Raw genomic sequence first — 16,586 nt, forward strand, 5'->3', positions numbered from 1 at the left:
TAGCAACTATATCCTAGATACATCAAAAAAGCGATCCAGGGGACCACAGAACACAAGTGAATTCAATAAATACTGCTTCCCAAAAATGTGCGTGTCAATAAGTACTCTCACACATATGGGACCTGCTAACAGTGGCAAGTGGTGATAGAACCAAGCAGTGTACTTCTAAGAACGTTTGTCAAGTCAATTCCCCACATATCATAAGGCCATAGAAACCAACTAACTTAGTTAGATAAATTTATTTACCCATATGTGTGCAGACGTCCTGTGTGAGTCCTGGATCACAAACCCCAACGCGCGTTTCGCGTGAAAATCTCGTCGCTTCCTCAGGCGACGCCCCCTGAGGAAGCGACGAGATTTTCACGCGAAACGCGCGTTGGGGTTTGTGATCCAGGACTCACACAGGACGTCTGCACACATATGGGTAAATAAATTTATCTAACTAAGTTAGTTGGTTTCTATGGCCTTATGATATGTGGGGAATTGACTTGACAAACGTTCTTAGAAGTACACTGCTTGGTTCTATCACCACTTGCCACTGTTAGCAGGTCCCATATGTGTGAGAGTACTTATTGACACGCACATTTTTGGGAAGCAGTATTTATTGAATTCACTTGTGTTCTGTGGTCCCCTGGATCGCTTTTTTGATGTATCTAGGATATAGTTGCTATTCTTTTACCGCATGATACAATTTCGTGTATATGACTTTTTGAAATAAAATTTAACCCTTTGAAAATTTATATTGGCTAGTTTTGACTCTTGGTTCTCCTTAGTATTATTAACCCTCTGCCACAAGGTGTTGCCTGGTTCCAGCCCAGTCAGCTTTCTGATCTAACTTCCTGCCTGACCCCCAGTTTACCCACTATGGTGGGGAGTGGCCTAATGAATAGCACCCTTAGCTCCCCCCGGAGGCCCGGCTGTGAAATGTATTGGTGTCTGTGATACCTGATCAGATGAACTCCTTCAGTGCCATCGGACACACCATAGCTCCCCATAGTGGCGGAGCCACAGTACTGCAACGACCAGGACTCTGGGGCGCTGCACTAGCAGTTCTTCTTTGTTTGATGGCTTGTGACTATCCATCATCCTCTTGATTACATTCCAGAGGTTTTCAATGGGGTCACAAGCCATCACACAAAGAAGAACTGCTTACATTTTTGCCCCAGAAGCAGTGTGAAAGACTGGTGGAAAGCATGCCAAGACGCATGAAAGCTGTGATTAAAAATCATGGTTATTCCACCAAATATTGATTTCTGAACTCTTTTTGAGTTAAAACATTAGCATTGCTGTTTCTAAATGATTATGAACTTGTTTTCTTTGCATTATTTGAGGTCTAAAAGCACTGTTTGTTTGTTTTTTTATTTTGACCATTTCTCCTTTTCTGAAAAAAATACAAAATTTATTGTTTGGAAATTCGGAGACATGTTGTCAGTAGTTTATAGAATAAAAGAACAATTTACATTTTACTCAACAATATACCTATAAAGAGAAAAATCAGACAAACTGAACATTTTGCAGTGGTCTCTTCATTTTTGCCAGACCTGTATATGACAGAATATCTAATTGTCTTTATTCTAAGGCTATGTACACACGTTGCGGATTCGTATGCGGATTTTTCCGCACCATTTTTGAAAAATCCGCAGGAAAAACGCACTGCGTTTTACCTGCGGATTACCAGTGGATTTACCGCATTTTTGTGTGGATTCCACCTGCGGTTTTACACTTGCAGATTCCTGTTATGGAGCAGGTGTAAAGCGCTGCAGAATCCGCACAAAGAATTGACATGCTACAGATTATAACCGCAGCGTTTCCGCGCGATATTTTCCGCAGCATGTGCACTGCCGATTTACTGTACTGTAAACCGCATGGAAAACTGCTCCAAATCTGCAGCTACCAATCCGCTGTGGATCCGCAGCAAAATCCGCAACGTGTGCACATAGCCTCAGGGTTCTTATTTGTTACAGGGCCAAGAAGTCCAGTACAACAGAAGGCTGACCTTGGCAGCGGACAGTGTTATATTCCCAGTCATTTCTGGGTTTCCTGTTCAGCTTGCCATCAATTCTTCAGCTTCAACCAGCGTCAAGATCCGAGGAAATATGGACTTTAAGCAACAAACTAATTTTTTCATAAATGGATATATTAAGCCAAGGTAAGAAAACTCAGTGTAAGCAAAGTATGCGCCGTGCCACGGAGATGCAAATATCCTGACTTATGTATGGAGACCATTAATATAAATGCATAGTGCTAGTTTACTGGTCCTTTCTCAGATATTACCCAAAGGAACATATAGATACCTGTCTGCTTAACCCCTTAATCCCATATGACGTACTATCCCGTCGAGGTGGGGTGGGCCTTAATTCCCAACGACGGGATAGTACGTCATATGCGATCGGCCGCGCTCACGGGGGAGTGCGGCCGATCGCGGCAGGGTGTCAGCTGACTATCGCAGCTGACATCTGGCACTATGTGCCAGGAGCGGTCACGGACTACCCCTGGTACATTAACCCCCGGCACACTGCGATCAAACATGATCGCAGTGTTCTGGCGGTATAGGGAAGCATCGCGCAGGGAGGGGGCTCCCTGCGGGCTTCCCTGAGACCCCCGAAGCAACGTGATGTGATCGCGTTGCTCCGAGCGTCTTTTACCTCCTATCCCTGCAGGCCCCGGATCCAAAATGGCCGCGGGGCTGCATCTGGGTCCTGCAGGGACTACTTCCGGGTCCAGAGCAGGCGCTGGTAAGCCTGCAGCGCAGTAAGTCAGATCGCTGATCTGACAGAGTGCTGTGCAAACTGTCAGATCAGCGATCTGTGATGTCCCCCCCTGGGACAAAGTTAAAAAGTTAAAAAAAAAAATTCCACATGTGTAAAAAAAAAAAAAAAAATCCTAAATAAAGAAAAAAAAAAAAATTATTATTCCCATAAATACATTTCTTTATCTAAATAAAAAAAAACAATAAAAGTACACATATTTAGTATCGCCGCGTCCGAAACGACCCAACCTATAAAACTGTCCCACTAGTTAACTCCTTCAGTGAACACTGTAAGAAAAAAAAAAACGAGGCAAAAAACAACGCTTTATTATCATACCGCCGAACAAAAAGTGGAATAACACGCGATCAAAAAGACGGATATAAATAACCATGGTACCGCTGAAAACGTCATCTTGTCCCGCAAAAGAAGAGCCACGATACAGCATCATAAGCAAAAAAATAAAAAAGTTATAGTCCTCAGAATAAAGCGATGCCAAAATAATTATTTTTTCTATAAAATAGCTTTTATCGTATAAAAGCGCCAAAACATAAAAAAATTATATAAATGAGATATCGCTGTAATCGTACTGACCCGAAGAATAAAACTGCTTTATCAATTTTACCAAACATGGAACGGTATAAACGCCTCCCCCCAAAAGAAATTCATGAATAGCTGGTTTTTGTTCCTTCTGCCTCACAAAAATCAAAATAAAAAGCGAACAAAAACTGTCACGTGTCCGAAAATGTCACCAATAAAAATGTCAACTCGTCCTGCAAAAAACAAGACCTCACATGACTCTGTGGACCAAAATATGGAAAAATTATAGGTCTCAAAATGTGGAGACGTGTTGTGAACTGTATTTCTTGGCTCCCTCTTGTGATCACTAGCGGTATGACACTTGGATTGTCTTTCTCCAGGTTGGTACCCACCTGGTTCGTTAGGCCTTGTGTGTTCCTATTTAGACTTCCTGGAAACTCAGTCTAGTGCCTGGAATCGATGTAGTCAGTCTATGTCTGTTTGCTCCTGACTCCTGGTCTCCTGCTTTTTGCAAGATAAGCTAAGTCCTGCTTTCTTATTTTTGTTTATTCGCATTGCTGCTATTTTGTTCCAGCCTGTTACAATGTGATTCCTGATTTTTGCTGGAAGCTCTAGGGGGCTGATATTCTCCCCCCACACCGTTAGTCGGTGCGGGGGTTCTTGGATATTCAGCGTGGATATTTTTGTAGGGTTTTTGCTGACCGCATAAGTTCTCTTCCTATTTTCTGCTATTAATTAGTGGGCCTCTCTTTGCTAAATCTAGTTCATACTTACGTTTGTCTTTTCTTCTTACCTCACCGTTATTATTTGTGGGGGGCTTGTATCTTAACTTTGGGGTACTTTCTCTTGAGGCAAGCAAGGTCTTATTTTCTCTGAAAGGGTTAGTTAGTTCTCCGGCTGGTGCGAGACGTCTAGAATCAACGTAGGTACGTTCCCTGGCTACTTCTAGTTGTTGCGCTAGGATCAGATATACGGTCAGCCAAGTTACCACCTCCCTATGAGCTGGTTTTTGTGTTTGCGGACTTAGCTGGAACTTCTGAGATCCTCTACCACTAGGATCATAACAGTATTCCAGGCCATAAAGTGAATATTTAATGCATTGCAGCAGCGGGATTAAAAGAAAAGAAGTTCAGAGTTTTTTTTTTTTTTTTTCTTCTTCCCCTTTTTCCTCTGAGTGGCTTGAAGCTCTGCTGCAGACATGAATGTTCAGACTCTGATTACTAGTGTGGATCAGCTTGCTGCACAAGTGCAGGGCATTCAGGATTTTGTTACTAGTACTCCTATATCAGAGCCTAAGATACCTATTCCTGAGCTTTTCTCTGGTGATCGATTTAAATTTAGGAATTTTAGGAATAATTGTAAATTGTTTCTATCTTTGAGACCTCGTTCGTCTGGAGACTCAGCTCAGCAAGTTAAAATTGTTATCTCTTTCTTGCGTGGCGACCCTCAGGATTGGGCTTTTTCATTGGCGCCAGGAGATCCGGCATTGGCAAATATTGATGCGTTTTTTCTGGCGCTCGGATTGCTTTATGAGGAGCCCAATCTTGAAATTCAGGCAGAAAAAGCGTTGCTGACTATCTCTCAGGGCCAGGATGAGGCTGAAGTGTATTGCCAAAAATTTCGGAAATGGTCCATGCTCACTCAATGGAATGAGTGTGCTCTGGCTGCAAATTTCAGAAATGGCCTTTCTGAAGCCATTAAGAATGTGATGGTGGGTTTTACCATTCCTACAAGTCTGAGTGATTCTATGGCTCTGGCCATTCAGATAGATCAGCGTTTGCGGGAGCGCAAATCTGCTAATCCTCTGGCAGTGTTGTCTGAACAGACACCTGACTCAATGTTATGTGATAGAATTCAGACTAGAACTGAACGACAAAATCATAGACGTCAGAATGGGTTGTGTTTTTACTGTGGTGATTCTACACATGTTATCTCAGCATGCTCTAAACGCCTAACAAAGATGGTTAGTCCTGTCACCATTGGTAATTTGCATCCTAAGTTTATTTTGTCTGTAACTCTAATTTGCTCATTGTCTTCCTACCCTGTTATGGCATTTGTGGATTCAGGTGCTGCCCTGAGTCTTATGGACTTGTCGTTTGCCAAGCGCTGTGGTTTTGTCCTGGAGCCTTTAGAAAATCCTATTCCTCTTAGAGGAATTGATGCTACGCCATTGGCGGAGAATAAACCGCAGTATTGGATACAAGTGACCATGTGCATGACTCCTGAACATCGGGAGGTGATTCGTTTTCTTGTTCTGCATAAAATGCATGATTTGGTCGTTTTAGGTCTGCCATGGTTACAAACCCATAATCCAGTCTTGGATTGGAAGGCAATGTCTGTGTCAAGTTGGGGTTGTCAGGGAATTCATTGCGATTCCCCGTCGGTGTCTATTGCTTCTCCTACTCCTTCTGAAGTTCCGGAGTATTTGTTGGACTATCAGGATGTATTTAGTGAGTCCGGTTCCAGTGCCCTTCCTCCTCATAGGGACTGTGACTGCGCTATAGATTTGATTCCTGGTAGTAAATTTCCTAAGGGACAATTATTTAATCTATCTGTACCTGAACATGCCGCAATGTGTTCTTATATAAAGGAGTCTTTGGAGAAAGGACATATTCGTCCATCCTCTTCCACTCTTGGTGCGGGATTCTTTTTTGTAGCCAAAAAAGACGGGTCTTTGAGACCTTGTATAGACTATCGGCTTCTGAATAAAATCACGGTCAAATTTCAGTATCCGTTGCCACTATTGTCGGACTTGTTTGCTCGGATTAAGGGTGCCAAGTGGTTCACCAAGATAGATCTTCGTGGTGCGTACAACCTTGTGCGCATTAAGCAGGGAGATGAATGGAAAACAGCGTTTAATACGCCGAAGGCCATTTTGAGTACTTGGTGATGCCTTTTGGGCTCTCTAATGCTCCTTCAGTGTTTCAGTCCTTTATGCATGACATCTTCCGGAAGTATCTAGATAAATTTATGATTGTTTATCTGGATGATATTCTGTTTTTTTCTGATGATTGGGATTCTCATGTAAAGCAAGTCAGGATGGTGTTTCAGGTTTTGCGTGATAATGCTTTGTTTGTGAAGGGCTCAAAGTGTCTCTTTGGAGTGCAGAAGGTTTCCTTTCTGGGTTTCATTTTCTCCCCTTCTACAGTGGAGATGGACCCAGTCAAGGTCCGAGCTATTCATGATTGGACTCAACCCACGTCTGTTAAGAGTCTTCAGAAGTTCTTGGGTTTTGCTAATTTCTACCGTCGTTTTATTGCTAATTTCTCTAGTGTTGTTAAACCTTTGACGGATATGACCAAGAAAGGCTCTGATGTGGCTAATTGGGCTCCGGCAGCCGTGGAGGCTTTCCGGGAGCTGAAGCGTCGGTTTACTTCGGCGCCTGTTTTGTGCCAGCCTGATGTCTCACTTCCCTTTCAGGTTGAAGTGGACGCTTCTGAGATCGGTGCAGGGGCTGTTTTGTCGCAGAAAAGCCCTGGTTGCTCTGTGATGAGACCTTGTGCTTTTTTTTCTAGGAAATTTTCGCCTGCGGAGCGGAACTATGATGTTGGTAATCGGGAGTTGTTGGCCATGAAGTGGGCATTTGAGGAGTGGCGTCATTGGCTCGAGGGAGCTAAGCATCGTGTGGTGGTCTTGACTGATCACAAAAATTTGATGTATCTCGAGTCTGCTAAGCGCTTGAATCCTAGACAGGCTCGTTGGTCGCTGTTTTTCTCCCGTTTTGACTTTGTGGTCTCATACCTGCCTGGTTCGAAGAATGTGAAGGCTGATGCTCTTTCTAGGAGTTTTGTGCCTGACTCTCCGGGAGTCTCAGAGCCAGCTGGTATTCTTAAAGAGGGAGTAATCTTGTCGGCCATTTCTCCTGATTTGCGACGTGTGCTGCAGAGATTTCAGGCTGGTAGACCTGACCCTTGCCCACCTGATAGACTGTTTGTTCCTGATAAATGGACCAGCAGAGTTATCTCCGAGGTTCATTCCTCAGTGTTGGCAGGGCATCCTGGGATTTTTGGTACCAGAGATTTGGTGGCTAGGTCCTTTTGGTGGCCTTCCTTGTCGCGGGATGTGCGTTCTTTTGTGCAGTCCTGTGGGATTTGTGCTCGGGCTAAGCCTTGCTGTTCCCATGCCAGCGGGTTGCTTTTGCCCTTGCCCGTCCCGAAGAGGCCATGGACACACATTTCCATGGATTTCATTTCAGATCTTCCGGTGTCTCAAGGAATGTCTGTCATCTGGGTGGTGTGTGATCGCTTTTCCAAGATGGTCCATTTGGTGCCCTTGCCTAAGTTGCCTTCCTCTTCCGATCTGGTTCCTTTGTTCTTTCAGAATGTGGTTCATTTGCATGGCATTCCTGAGAATATCGTGTCTGACAGAGGATCCCAGTTTGTGTCCAGGTTCTGGCGATCTTTTTGTGCTAAGATGGGCATTGATTTGTCGTTCTCATCTGCCTTTCATCCTCAGACTAATGGCCAAACTGAGCGAACTAATCAGACGCTGGAGGCTTATTTGAGATGTTTTGTTTCTGCGGATCAGGACGATTGGGTGACCTTCTTGCCATTGGCTGAGTTTGCCCTCAATAATCGGGCTAGTTCCGCTACTTTGGTTTCGCCATTTTTCTGCAACTCTGGTTTTCATCCTCGTTTTTCCTCGGGTCATGTTGAATCTTCTGACTGTCCTGAGGTGGATTCCGTGGTGGATAGGTTGCAGCGGATTTGGAATCATGTGGTGGACAACTTGAAATTGTCACAGGAGAAGGCTCAGCGTTTTGCCAACCGCCGCCGCGGTGTGGGTCCCCGACTTCGTGTTGGGGATTTGGTTTGGTTGTCTTCTCGGTATGTCCCTCTGAAGGTTTCCTCTCCTAAGTTTAAGCCTCGCTTTATTGGTCCTTATAAAATTTTGGAAGTCCTTAATCCGGTGTCTTTTCGTTTGGATCTTCCGGTGTCGTTTGCCATTCACAATGTGTTCCATAGGTCTTTGTTGCAGCGGTACGTTGTGCCTGTGGTTCCTGCTGTTGACCCTCCTGCTCCGGTCTTGGTTGAGGGCAAGTTGGAGTACGTGGTGGAGAAGATCTTGGATTCTCATCTCTCTAGGCAGAGGCTTCAGTATCTGGTCAAGTGGAAGGGCTATGGTCAGGAGGATAATTCCTGGGTGGTCGCCTCTGATGTCCATGCGGCCGATTTGGTTCGTGCCTTTCACGCTGCTCATCCTGATCGCCCTGGTGGTCTTGGTGAGGGTTCGGTGACCCCTCCTTAAAGGGGGGGTACTGTTGTGAACTGTATTTCTTGGCTCCCTCTTCGGATCACTAGCGGTATGACACTTGGATTGTCTTTCTCCAGGTTGGTACCCACCTGGTTCGTTAGGCCTTGGGTGTTCCTATTTAGACTTCCTGGAAACTCAGTCTAGTGCCTGGAATCGATGTAGTCAGTCTATGTCTGTTTGCTCCTGACTCCTGGTCTCCTGCTTTTTGCAAGATAAGCTAAGTCCTGCTTTCTTATTTTTGTTTATTCGCATTGCTGCTATTTTGTTCCAGCCTGTTACAATGTGATTCCTGATTTTTGCTGGAAGCTCTAGGGGGCTGATATTCTCCCCCCACACCGTTAGTCGGTGCGGGGGTTCTTGGATATTCAGCGTGGATATTTTTGTAGGGTTTTTGCTGACCGCATAAGTTCTCTTCCTATTTTCTGCTATTAATTAGTGGGCCTCTCTTTGCTAAATCTAGTTCATACTTACGTTTGTCTTTTCTTCTTACCTCACCGTTATTATTTGTGGGGGGCTTGTATCTTAACTTTGGGGTACTTTGTCTTGAGGCAAGCGAGGTCTTATTTTCTCTGAAAGGGTTAGTTAGTTCTCCGGCTGGTGCGAGACGTCTAGAATCAACGTAGGTACGTTCCCTGGCTACTTCTAGTTGTTGCGCTAGGATCAGATATACGGTCAGCCAAGTTACCACCTCCCTATGAGCTGGTTTTTGTGTTTGCGGACTTAGCTGGAACTTCTGAGATCCTCTACCACTAGGATCATAACAGAGACGCAAAAACTTTTTTGCTATAAAAAGCGTCTTTTAGTGTGTGACAGCTGCCAATCAAACCCCCCTTCATCACCCCCTTAGTTAGGGAAAAATAATAAAATTAAAAAATTTATTTATTTCCATTTTCCCATTAGGGTTAGGGCTAGGGTTAGGGTTAGGGCTAGGGCTAGGGTTAGGGCTAGGGTTAGGGCTAGGGTTAGGGTTAGGGTTAGAGCTAGGGTTAGAGCTAGGGTTAGGGTTGGGGCTAGGGTTGGAGCTAAAGTTAGGGTTAGGGTTGGGGCTAAAGTTAGGGTTAGGGTTTGGATTACATTTACAGTTGGGATTAGGGTTGGGATTAGAGTTAGGGGTGTCTCAGGGTTAGGGGTGTGGTTAGGGTTACCGTTGGGATTAGGGTTAGGGGTGTGTATGGATTAGGGTTTCAGGTAGAATTGGGGAGTTTCCACTGTTCAGGCACATCAGGGGCTCTCCAAACGCGACATGGCGTCTGATCTCAATTCCAGCCAATTCTGCGTTGAAAAAGTAAAACAGTGCTCCTTCCCTTCCAAGCTCTCCCGTGCACCCAAACAGGGGTTTGCCCCAACATATGGGGTATCAGCGTACTCGGGACAAATTGCACAACAACTTCTGGGGTCCAAGTTCTCTTGTTATCCTTGGGAAAATAAAAATTTGGGGGGCTAAAAATCATTTTTGTGGGAAAAAAAATATTTTTTTTTTTCACGGCTCTGCGTTGTAAACTGTAGTGAAACACTTGGGGGTTCAAAGTTCTGACAACACATCTAGATAAGTTCCTTGGGAGGTCTAGTTTCCAATATGGGGTCACTTGTGGGGGGTTTCTACTGTTTGGGTACATCAGGGGCTCTGCAAATGCAACGTGATGCCTGCAGACCAATCCATCTAAGTCTGCATTCCAAATGGCGCTCCTTCCCTTCCGAGCGCTGCCATGCGCCCAAACAGTAGTTCCCCCCCACATACGGGATATCAGCGTACTCAGGACAAATTGGACAACAACTATTGGTGTCCAATTTATCCTGTTACCCTTGTGAAAATACAAAACTGGGGGCTAAAAAATCATTTTTGTGAAAAAAAAATTTTTTTTTCACTGCTCTGCGTTATAAACTGTTGTGAAACACTTGGGGGTTCAAAGCTCTCAAAACACATCTAGATAAGTTCCTTAGGGGGTCTACTTTCCTAAATGGTGTCACTTGTGGGGGGTTTAAATGTTTAGGCACATCAGGGGCTCTCCAAATGCGACATGGTGTCCCATCTCAATTCCAGTCAATTTTGCATTGAAAAGTCAAATGGCGCTCCTTCCCTTCCGAGCTCTGCCATGCGCCCAAACAGTGCTTTACACCTACATATGGGGTATCAGCGTACTCAGAACAAATTGCACAACAATTTTTGGGGTCTAATTTCTTCTCTTACCTTTGGGAAAATAAAAAAATGGGGGCAAAAAGATCATTTTTGTGAAAAAATATGATTTTTTATTTTTACGGCTCTGCATTATAAACTTCTGTGAAGCACTTGGTGGGTCAAAGTGCTCACCACACATCTAGATAAGTTCCTTAGGGGGTCTACTTTCCAAAATGGTGTCACTTGTGGGGGTTTCAATGTTTACGCACATCAGGGGCTCTCCAAACGCAACATGGCGTCCCATCTCAATTCCAGTCAATTTTGCATTGAAAAGCAAAATGGCGCTCCTTTCTTTCCGAGCTCTGCCATGCGCCCAAACAGTGGTTTATCCGCACATATGGAGTATCAGCGTACTCAGGACAAATTGTACAACAACTTTTGGGGTCCATTTTCTCCTGTTACCCTTGGTAAAATAAAACATAATGGAGCTGAAATAAATTTTGTGTGAAAAAAAGTTAAATGTTCATTTTTATTTAAACATTCCAAAAATTCCTGTGAAACACCTGAAGGGTTAATAATAGTTTTTAGAATGGTGTCACACTTGGTTATTTTCTATCATATAGACCCCTCAAAATAACTTCAAATGAGATGTGGTCCCTAAAAAAAAATGGATTTGTAAAAATGAGAAATTTCTGGTCAACTTTTAACCCTTATAACTCCCTAAGAAAAAAAAATTTGGGTTCCAAAACTGTGCTGATGTAAAGTAGACATGTGGGAAATGTTACTTATTAAGTATTTTGCGTGACATATCTCTGTGATTTAAGGGCATAAAAATTCAAAGTTGGAAAATTGCGAAATTTTTAAAATTTTCCGTTTTTTTTTTCACAAATAAATGCAAGTAATATCAAAGAAATTTTACCACTATCATGAAGTACAATATGTCACGAGAAAACAATGTCAGAATCACTAAGATCTGTTGAAGCGTTCCAGAGTTATAACCTCATAAAGGGACAGTGGTCAGAATTGTAAAAATTGGCCCGGTCATTAACATGCAAACCACCCTCGGGGCTTAAGGGGTTAAAGGGGTTCTATGGTCATAAGTGAAAAGTCTGCAGTCACTGTGTAGGACTGGTCGTTTATGCACGTAATGCGCGCTGAGGATTTTCCCCTGTCGGCACAAGGAGCAGGCGGCCATGTTACTGCAAGCATGTGATATGCATACTCCCTGCCACATTCAGACTAGTGTATTGAGTGAGGCAGGATACAGTCTAGTTGGAATGTGGTTGGGAGTATGCATATTGCATACTTATGGTCACCTGACCGCCCTCTTCCCGCGCCGGCACTGGAGAAAAGTCACAGCATGTAGTGCTCACAATGTGAGGATTCATAAGTCTGCAGTCAGAGTGACAACTCCCACTCGGACATCTCCTTTAAAGGGAACCTGCCAGAAGGGTTTAATTATGTAATCTGAGGTCAGCATAATGTAGAGGCTGAGACACTGATTCCAGCGATGTGTCACTTACTGGGCTGTGTTTTTAGTTCAATACAATCAGCATTTTTTCAGCAGATTATCATTACAGGACAACTAGCCTCGTGCCTCCTGGTCCAACCACACACCAGCACTGATTAGCAACTTTGGGTCACTATACAATGCACACAGATATCTGCCAATCAGAGGTGTTTGTGGGGTTACCAGGGCTCAGCATTCTGAGCTCTGCTAGATCTGCTGCAGAGAAAACTGACTCTATCATAACTGCTGCACCCAGTAATCTAAGGACGCATCACTGCAATCAGTGTCTAAGCCCCTACCTCATGCTGCTGTCAGATTACATAGTGAAAAACTGCTGACGGATTCCCTTTTAAAGGTTACTGCCATCTCATTAAGTGACGGCACATCCCAAGTGCCTGATTGGCGGGGCTGCAAACTCTGGGATCCCCACTGATACTGAGAATGAAAGAGCTGCATCCACCTCACTGTCTTTTCCTCGCACAAGTGGGTTCCCAGGAAAGCCCCACTCAAGAATGGGGTCTTCTGTACCTGCACAGCTGGGTGGTCAGGAGCGCTGCGGTGCATGAAAAAACTGTAAAGGAGCCACATTGCTAATTAGCCCCTTCATTTTCAGTATCGGTGGGGGTCCCTGAGATTGCCACAACGATGAAGCGATGGCAGATTTTGTAGATATGCCATTACTGTAGGGGAGAAGCCTTTTTTTGTGTTTTTATGAAAAGTCCTGTAATGTGTGAGCAGGAAATATTAGAACGGCCATTCTCAAGGCATAGTATATAATAGGAGCAAAAGTAAGTTAAGGATGAGCACCACTATTACAATAGACCAGTAGGTGAACACAACCCAACTATTATGCTAAAGAAAATCCCAAACAGTAATAAAAAATATTTATACAGCAATTGTATATAATAAAAAATAAAACTGTATAAAAACACCCACACAAACAAAACTCCCTGTACGGGTAAAGCACCACTCCAGCGTTTTTTTTTTCCAGTGTTGGAGTGGTGCTTCTAATTCAAGGTCTCTGACCATAGTATTATACTTCCTCCCACCATCTTCACCTTTTATCTGCGCCGGTCCCGTAGCGTCATCTTGTGACCCCAACTTCTGACTGACCTGGAAGTCAGAGGTAACGGTCTAAAGCTTTTTTTTTTTGGGGGGGGGGTTTACCCCATTATCCATAATGGGGGCTTTGTGTGTATGCTTTTAAGTGTTTTTAAAGCAAATCTGTCACCTGATTCATGGTGTCCAGAGCATGGGGAGAATGAATTAGAGCCTGTCTGCACGATTGCAACTAGGTATATTCTTCTTTAAAACACTCTGGCGTTTCAGAGAAAATATACTGTACTTAGAACATCCAGCCGGGGACCATAACTGAATACGAGACTAGTCCGTTGCCTCCCTTGGCCGGCTCTTCCCAGCGCCGCTGCAGATGATTGTCAGAAATAATGTCAAAAACCTGTCTGTTACATAATTGATCAAAATGGAAGCACTGATTATTATGGGGTCTATTATGTCAATATTTAAAAGAGAAGAAAATTGTTTGCACATTGCTCTTTTTCTTCTGATCTAAAAAGTGACACAAACTACAGAACCCCGACAGATCCCATAGTAATCAGCGGGATCCCCCTGCTTCCATTTCCCTTAGTTACGCCACGGAGGCGTTATTGACTGCTCCATTTGTCTTTTCCGCTAAACAGAATGTGCAAACGCAAATGTGAATTTCTGTAACATCTAACTCCGGAGTCTTGCCTTCCCCTACCAGTGCATCACTCCAGCTCTCTGCCCATATGGGAATTACGGGCGCAGTGGGAAAAATTGGCCTGAAATGGGTAACTGGCGTAAAAAGTATGACCAGCTTGGATGGGGGTGTTCATGTGAAGAGGGGACAAGATCTGAAGGTTTTCCTGAACACACATGAAGAATCCATGGAAATACTGGATTACAGGTGAGGTTTCGGGGATCTTATCCATGTAACGTTGTACTTGGGCGTCACATATGAAGTTTCCTGTAATGTCAGAATAACTTTGAGACATTGATCGTTGGATTAGTCTTGTGTCGGAAGTGCTCATGGTAACAACACTTTTTCGCAATACAACGGTCATTATTTGCACAGGAGGATACAATGTAGTCATCGGCTGCAAATTCTCAAAATTAACTTACACTATGGGAAAAATCTTTCCCCTGGAGGAATTAAAGGTTTATAAGTATTATCACATAATCAGATCAATCTGGTCACATATTAGTTTTACAATGCCTTTGGTTTACGGCATTAGATGGCATTTGGGTTTGATTATTATGGACAGTAGTTTAGAGAAGTTTTGCCAACCGCTGGATCACTTGGCAGTAACTACAACAGCGACATCTATAGGTTACTCATGTGTACTACAGTTCTGTGTGCTTTGGAGCACAGAGTGCTATATGGTGTGGGTGAGGGTCCTAATTGTTGCTGCACTGCATGGACTAAGCTGCCAGCACAACTTCAGATAGCCTCCTTAGACCTCGTGTACACTGTAGTGTGACATAAATAACTCAATTATAAGACTTCAGGGTCTGAGGAGGATTTATAGGGGACACACAATAAGAAAGAACTTTGATGAATGGGTTAACATTATTGCTTTCTAGTTTCCAGCCAAAAGTCCAATAACCACTGGTAACCTCCTCATGCCCATTACGTATTTTCCAGTTAGAAGGTTACATATGGTCAGCACTGTCGTTAAGTGATGGGCTACACAGGAGTGATTGAAACCAATGATGTGGGTATATGTTAATCAAGGCTACAGTCAGACATTTATAGGTTTTCTTGCTAAATTGTAACTTCAAGTTTCTAGGATTCAGATGATGGCCGGTGATGTACATGCTCAGCTTTTGACTTCCAAAAATCTCCAATGTTTACAGGAGTGTTCTTTATTTTATACCCTTTATGAATTTAGTCAATCTGTACATAAATTTAGGAGGCTCAAACCTAATAGAAAATACAGAATTCATACCTGCATGATGAGTAAAAGATGTCCCACTCAGGTTAGTCACACCAATCATCAGTTCTTTGTTCCGAAGAGGTATGGTAACGATACTGCGCCCTATGAGGTTTGGCAGGTGTGATATTAACACTAACAAAAAGCATAAGTGGATCAGAGAGGCGTAGTAAAACCTTTTACTATTCTGAGAGGGAACTTTTTTTTAGATTATCGAAACTTATATGGTGAAGGTGTTTTTGCAAAAATTCACATGGCACTGATAGCTAAAATCTGCCATGGCAAAATCATCACTATTGCTACGTAACCAATTCCCTTCGATGTCATATATTTTATAGATCTGGTGAACATACTGTGGATGTCGACATTAGAAAAAAGAATAAAGGTCTTAGAATTATATGTTAGAACTAGTACCCAGGTACTGATACGTCATCTACATACCTGAATAAATCAGGAGCACGTGACTGATTAGTAGGATCACTGTTTGGTCTTATATTTGCCACAATTCTAAGAAAAAAAAATATCTCGGCTCATCCACCAAAAGAAAGAAAACCTCGTCTTTTAGCAGTCGCAGAAGAAAATAACTCTATGTTGAAGGGGCAAGAAGACTTCCAATACAAAATAAAGTCAATGTCCATCAACAAGTCCTAAGTCGAAAAATTCAAAATCACTGTTAACACATAATGAAAAGTAGAAATTCATTTAAGACTTCTCTCCGCATTTTGAACTATGTCATTCTTAATCATAGATTTTTTTTCTTTCTATTTTGGCTGTTAAGGTGGATTTTTTTGTATTTTGCCACATAGATCCATAATGTATCTACTCTTATATTGAACGTACAAGTGATGCAATTATTTATTATTCTCTTCAAGCTCCCAATTGTACCTTACAGCAGTAGATGTTGTGGAAAAAATCAAAAGCCCTAGAGGTCAGACTGAAAAAAAATCCTGCATGAATGAGGAAGGTAAGGAGAATCCGCATTGTAACTGATATATTTAAAGGCGTAGTCCCATCTCCAAGAACCTTTCCCAATATGTAGTAGGTGTAATAATAATGATATTAGCAAATGCCTCCAGTTAGAAATGTAGTATAGTTCTTCTGATTTACCATGTCACTTACATCATGTGTAGGGTATTGGAACAGCTTAGGTATCCATGGTTACGACCACTAACACCTAACTAAAAACTGTCTCTATATGAGTGGCTGTAACTATGGATGCCTAAGCCAGTGCAATGCCCTGCACATGGGGTAAGACATATAGAAAATCAGAAGAACTATACTACATTTCTAATTGGAGGTATTTGCTAATATTATTATTATTGTACCCACCACAGATTGGGATATGATCGTAAAGATGGGAATACCCCTTTAAAGTCTTATTTAATTTGTTAAAAAAAAAAGTAAATTTAGATGATTCCGTCTTTTTTCTTGCTATTTTCACCTGGATT

General features: G+C 42.9%; 1 protein-coding gene across 1 annotated transcript in view; it reads left to right on the plus strand.

Annotated features, from left to right (window-relative positions):
- The window catches only part of LOC143786017 (uncharacterized), a 376,109-nt gene that overhangs the window by 117,456 nt on the left and 242,067 nt on the right, over positions 1-16,586 (plus strand). The window contains exons 18-20 of the mRNA XM_077275186.1: positions 1,965-2,149; positions 13,929-14,111; positions 16,011-16,102. Of these exons, the coding sequence (XP_077131301.1) occupies positions 1,965-2,149; positions 13,929-14,111; positions 16,011-16,102 (460 nt within the window). The remainder of the gene's footprint in view (positions 1-1,964; positions 2,150-13,928; positions 14,112-16,010; positions 16,103-16,586) is intronic.

Source organism: Ranitomeya variabilis, chromosome 7 (genome assembly GCF_051348905.1).
Source record: "Ranitomeya variabilis isolate aRanVar5 chromosome 7, aRanVar5.hap1, whole genome shotgun sequence".
In the NCBI taxonomy this organism is placed as follows: Eukaryota; Metazoa; Chordata; class Amphibia; order Anura; family Dendrobatidae; genus Ranitomeya; species Ranitomeya variabilis.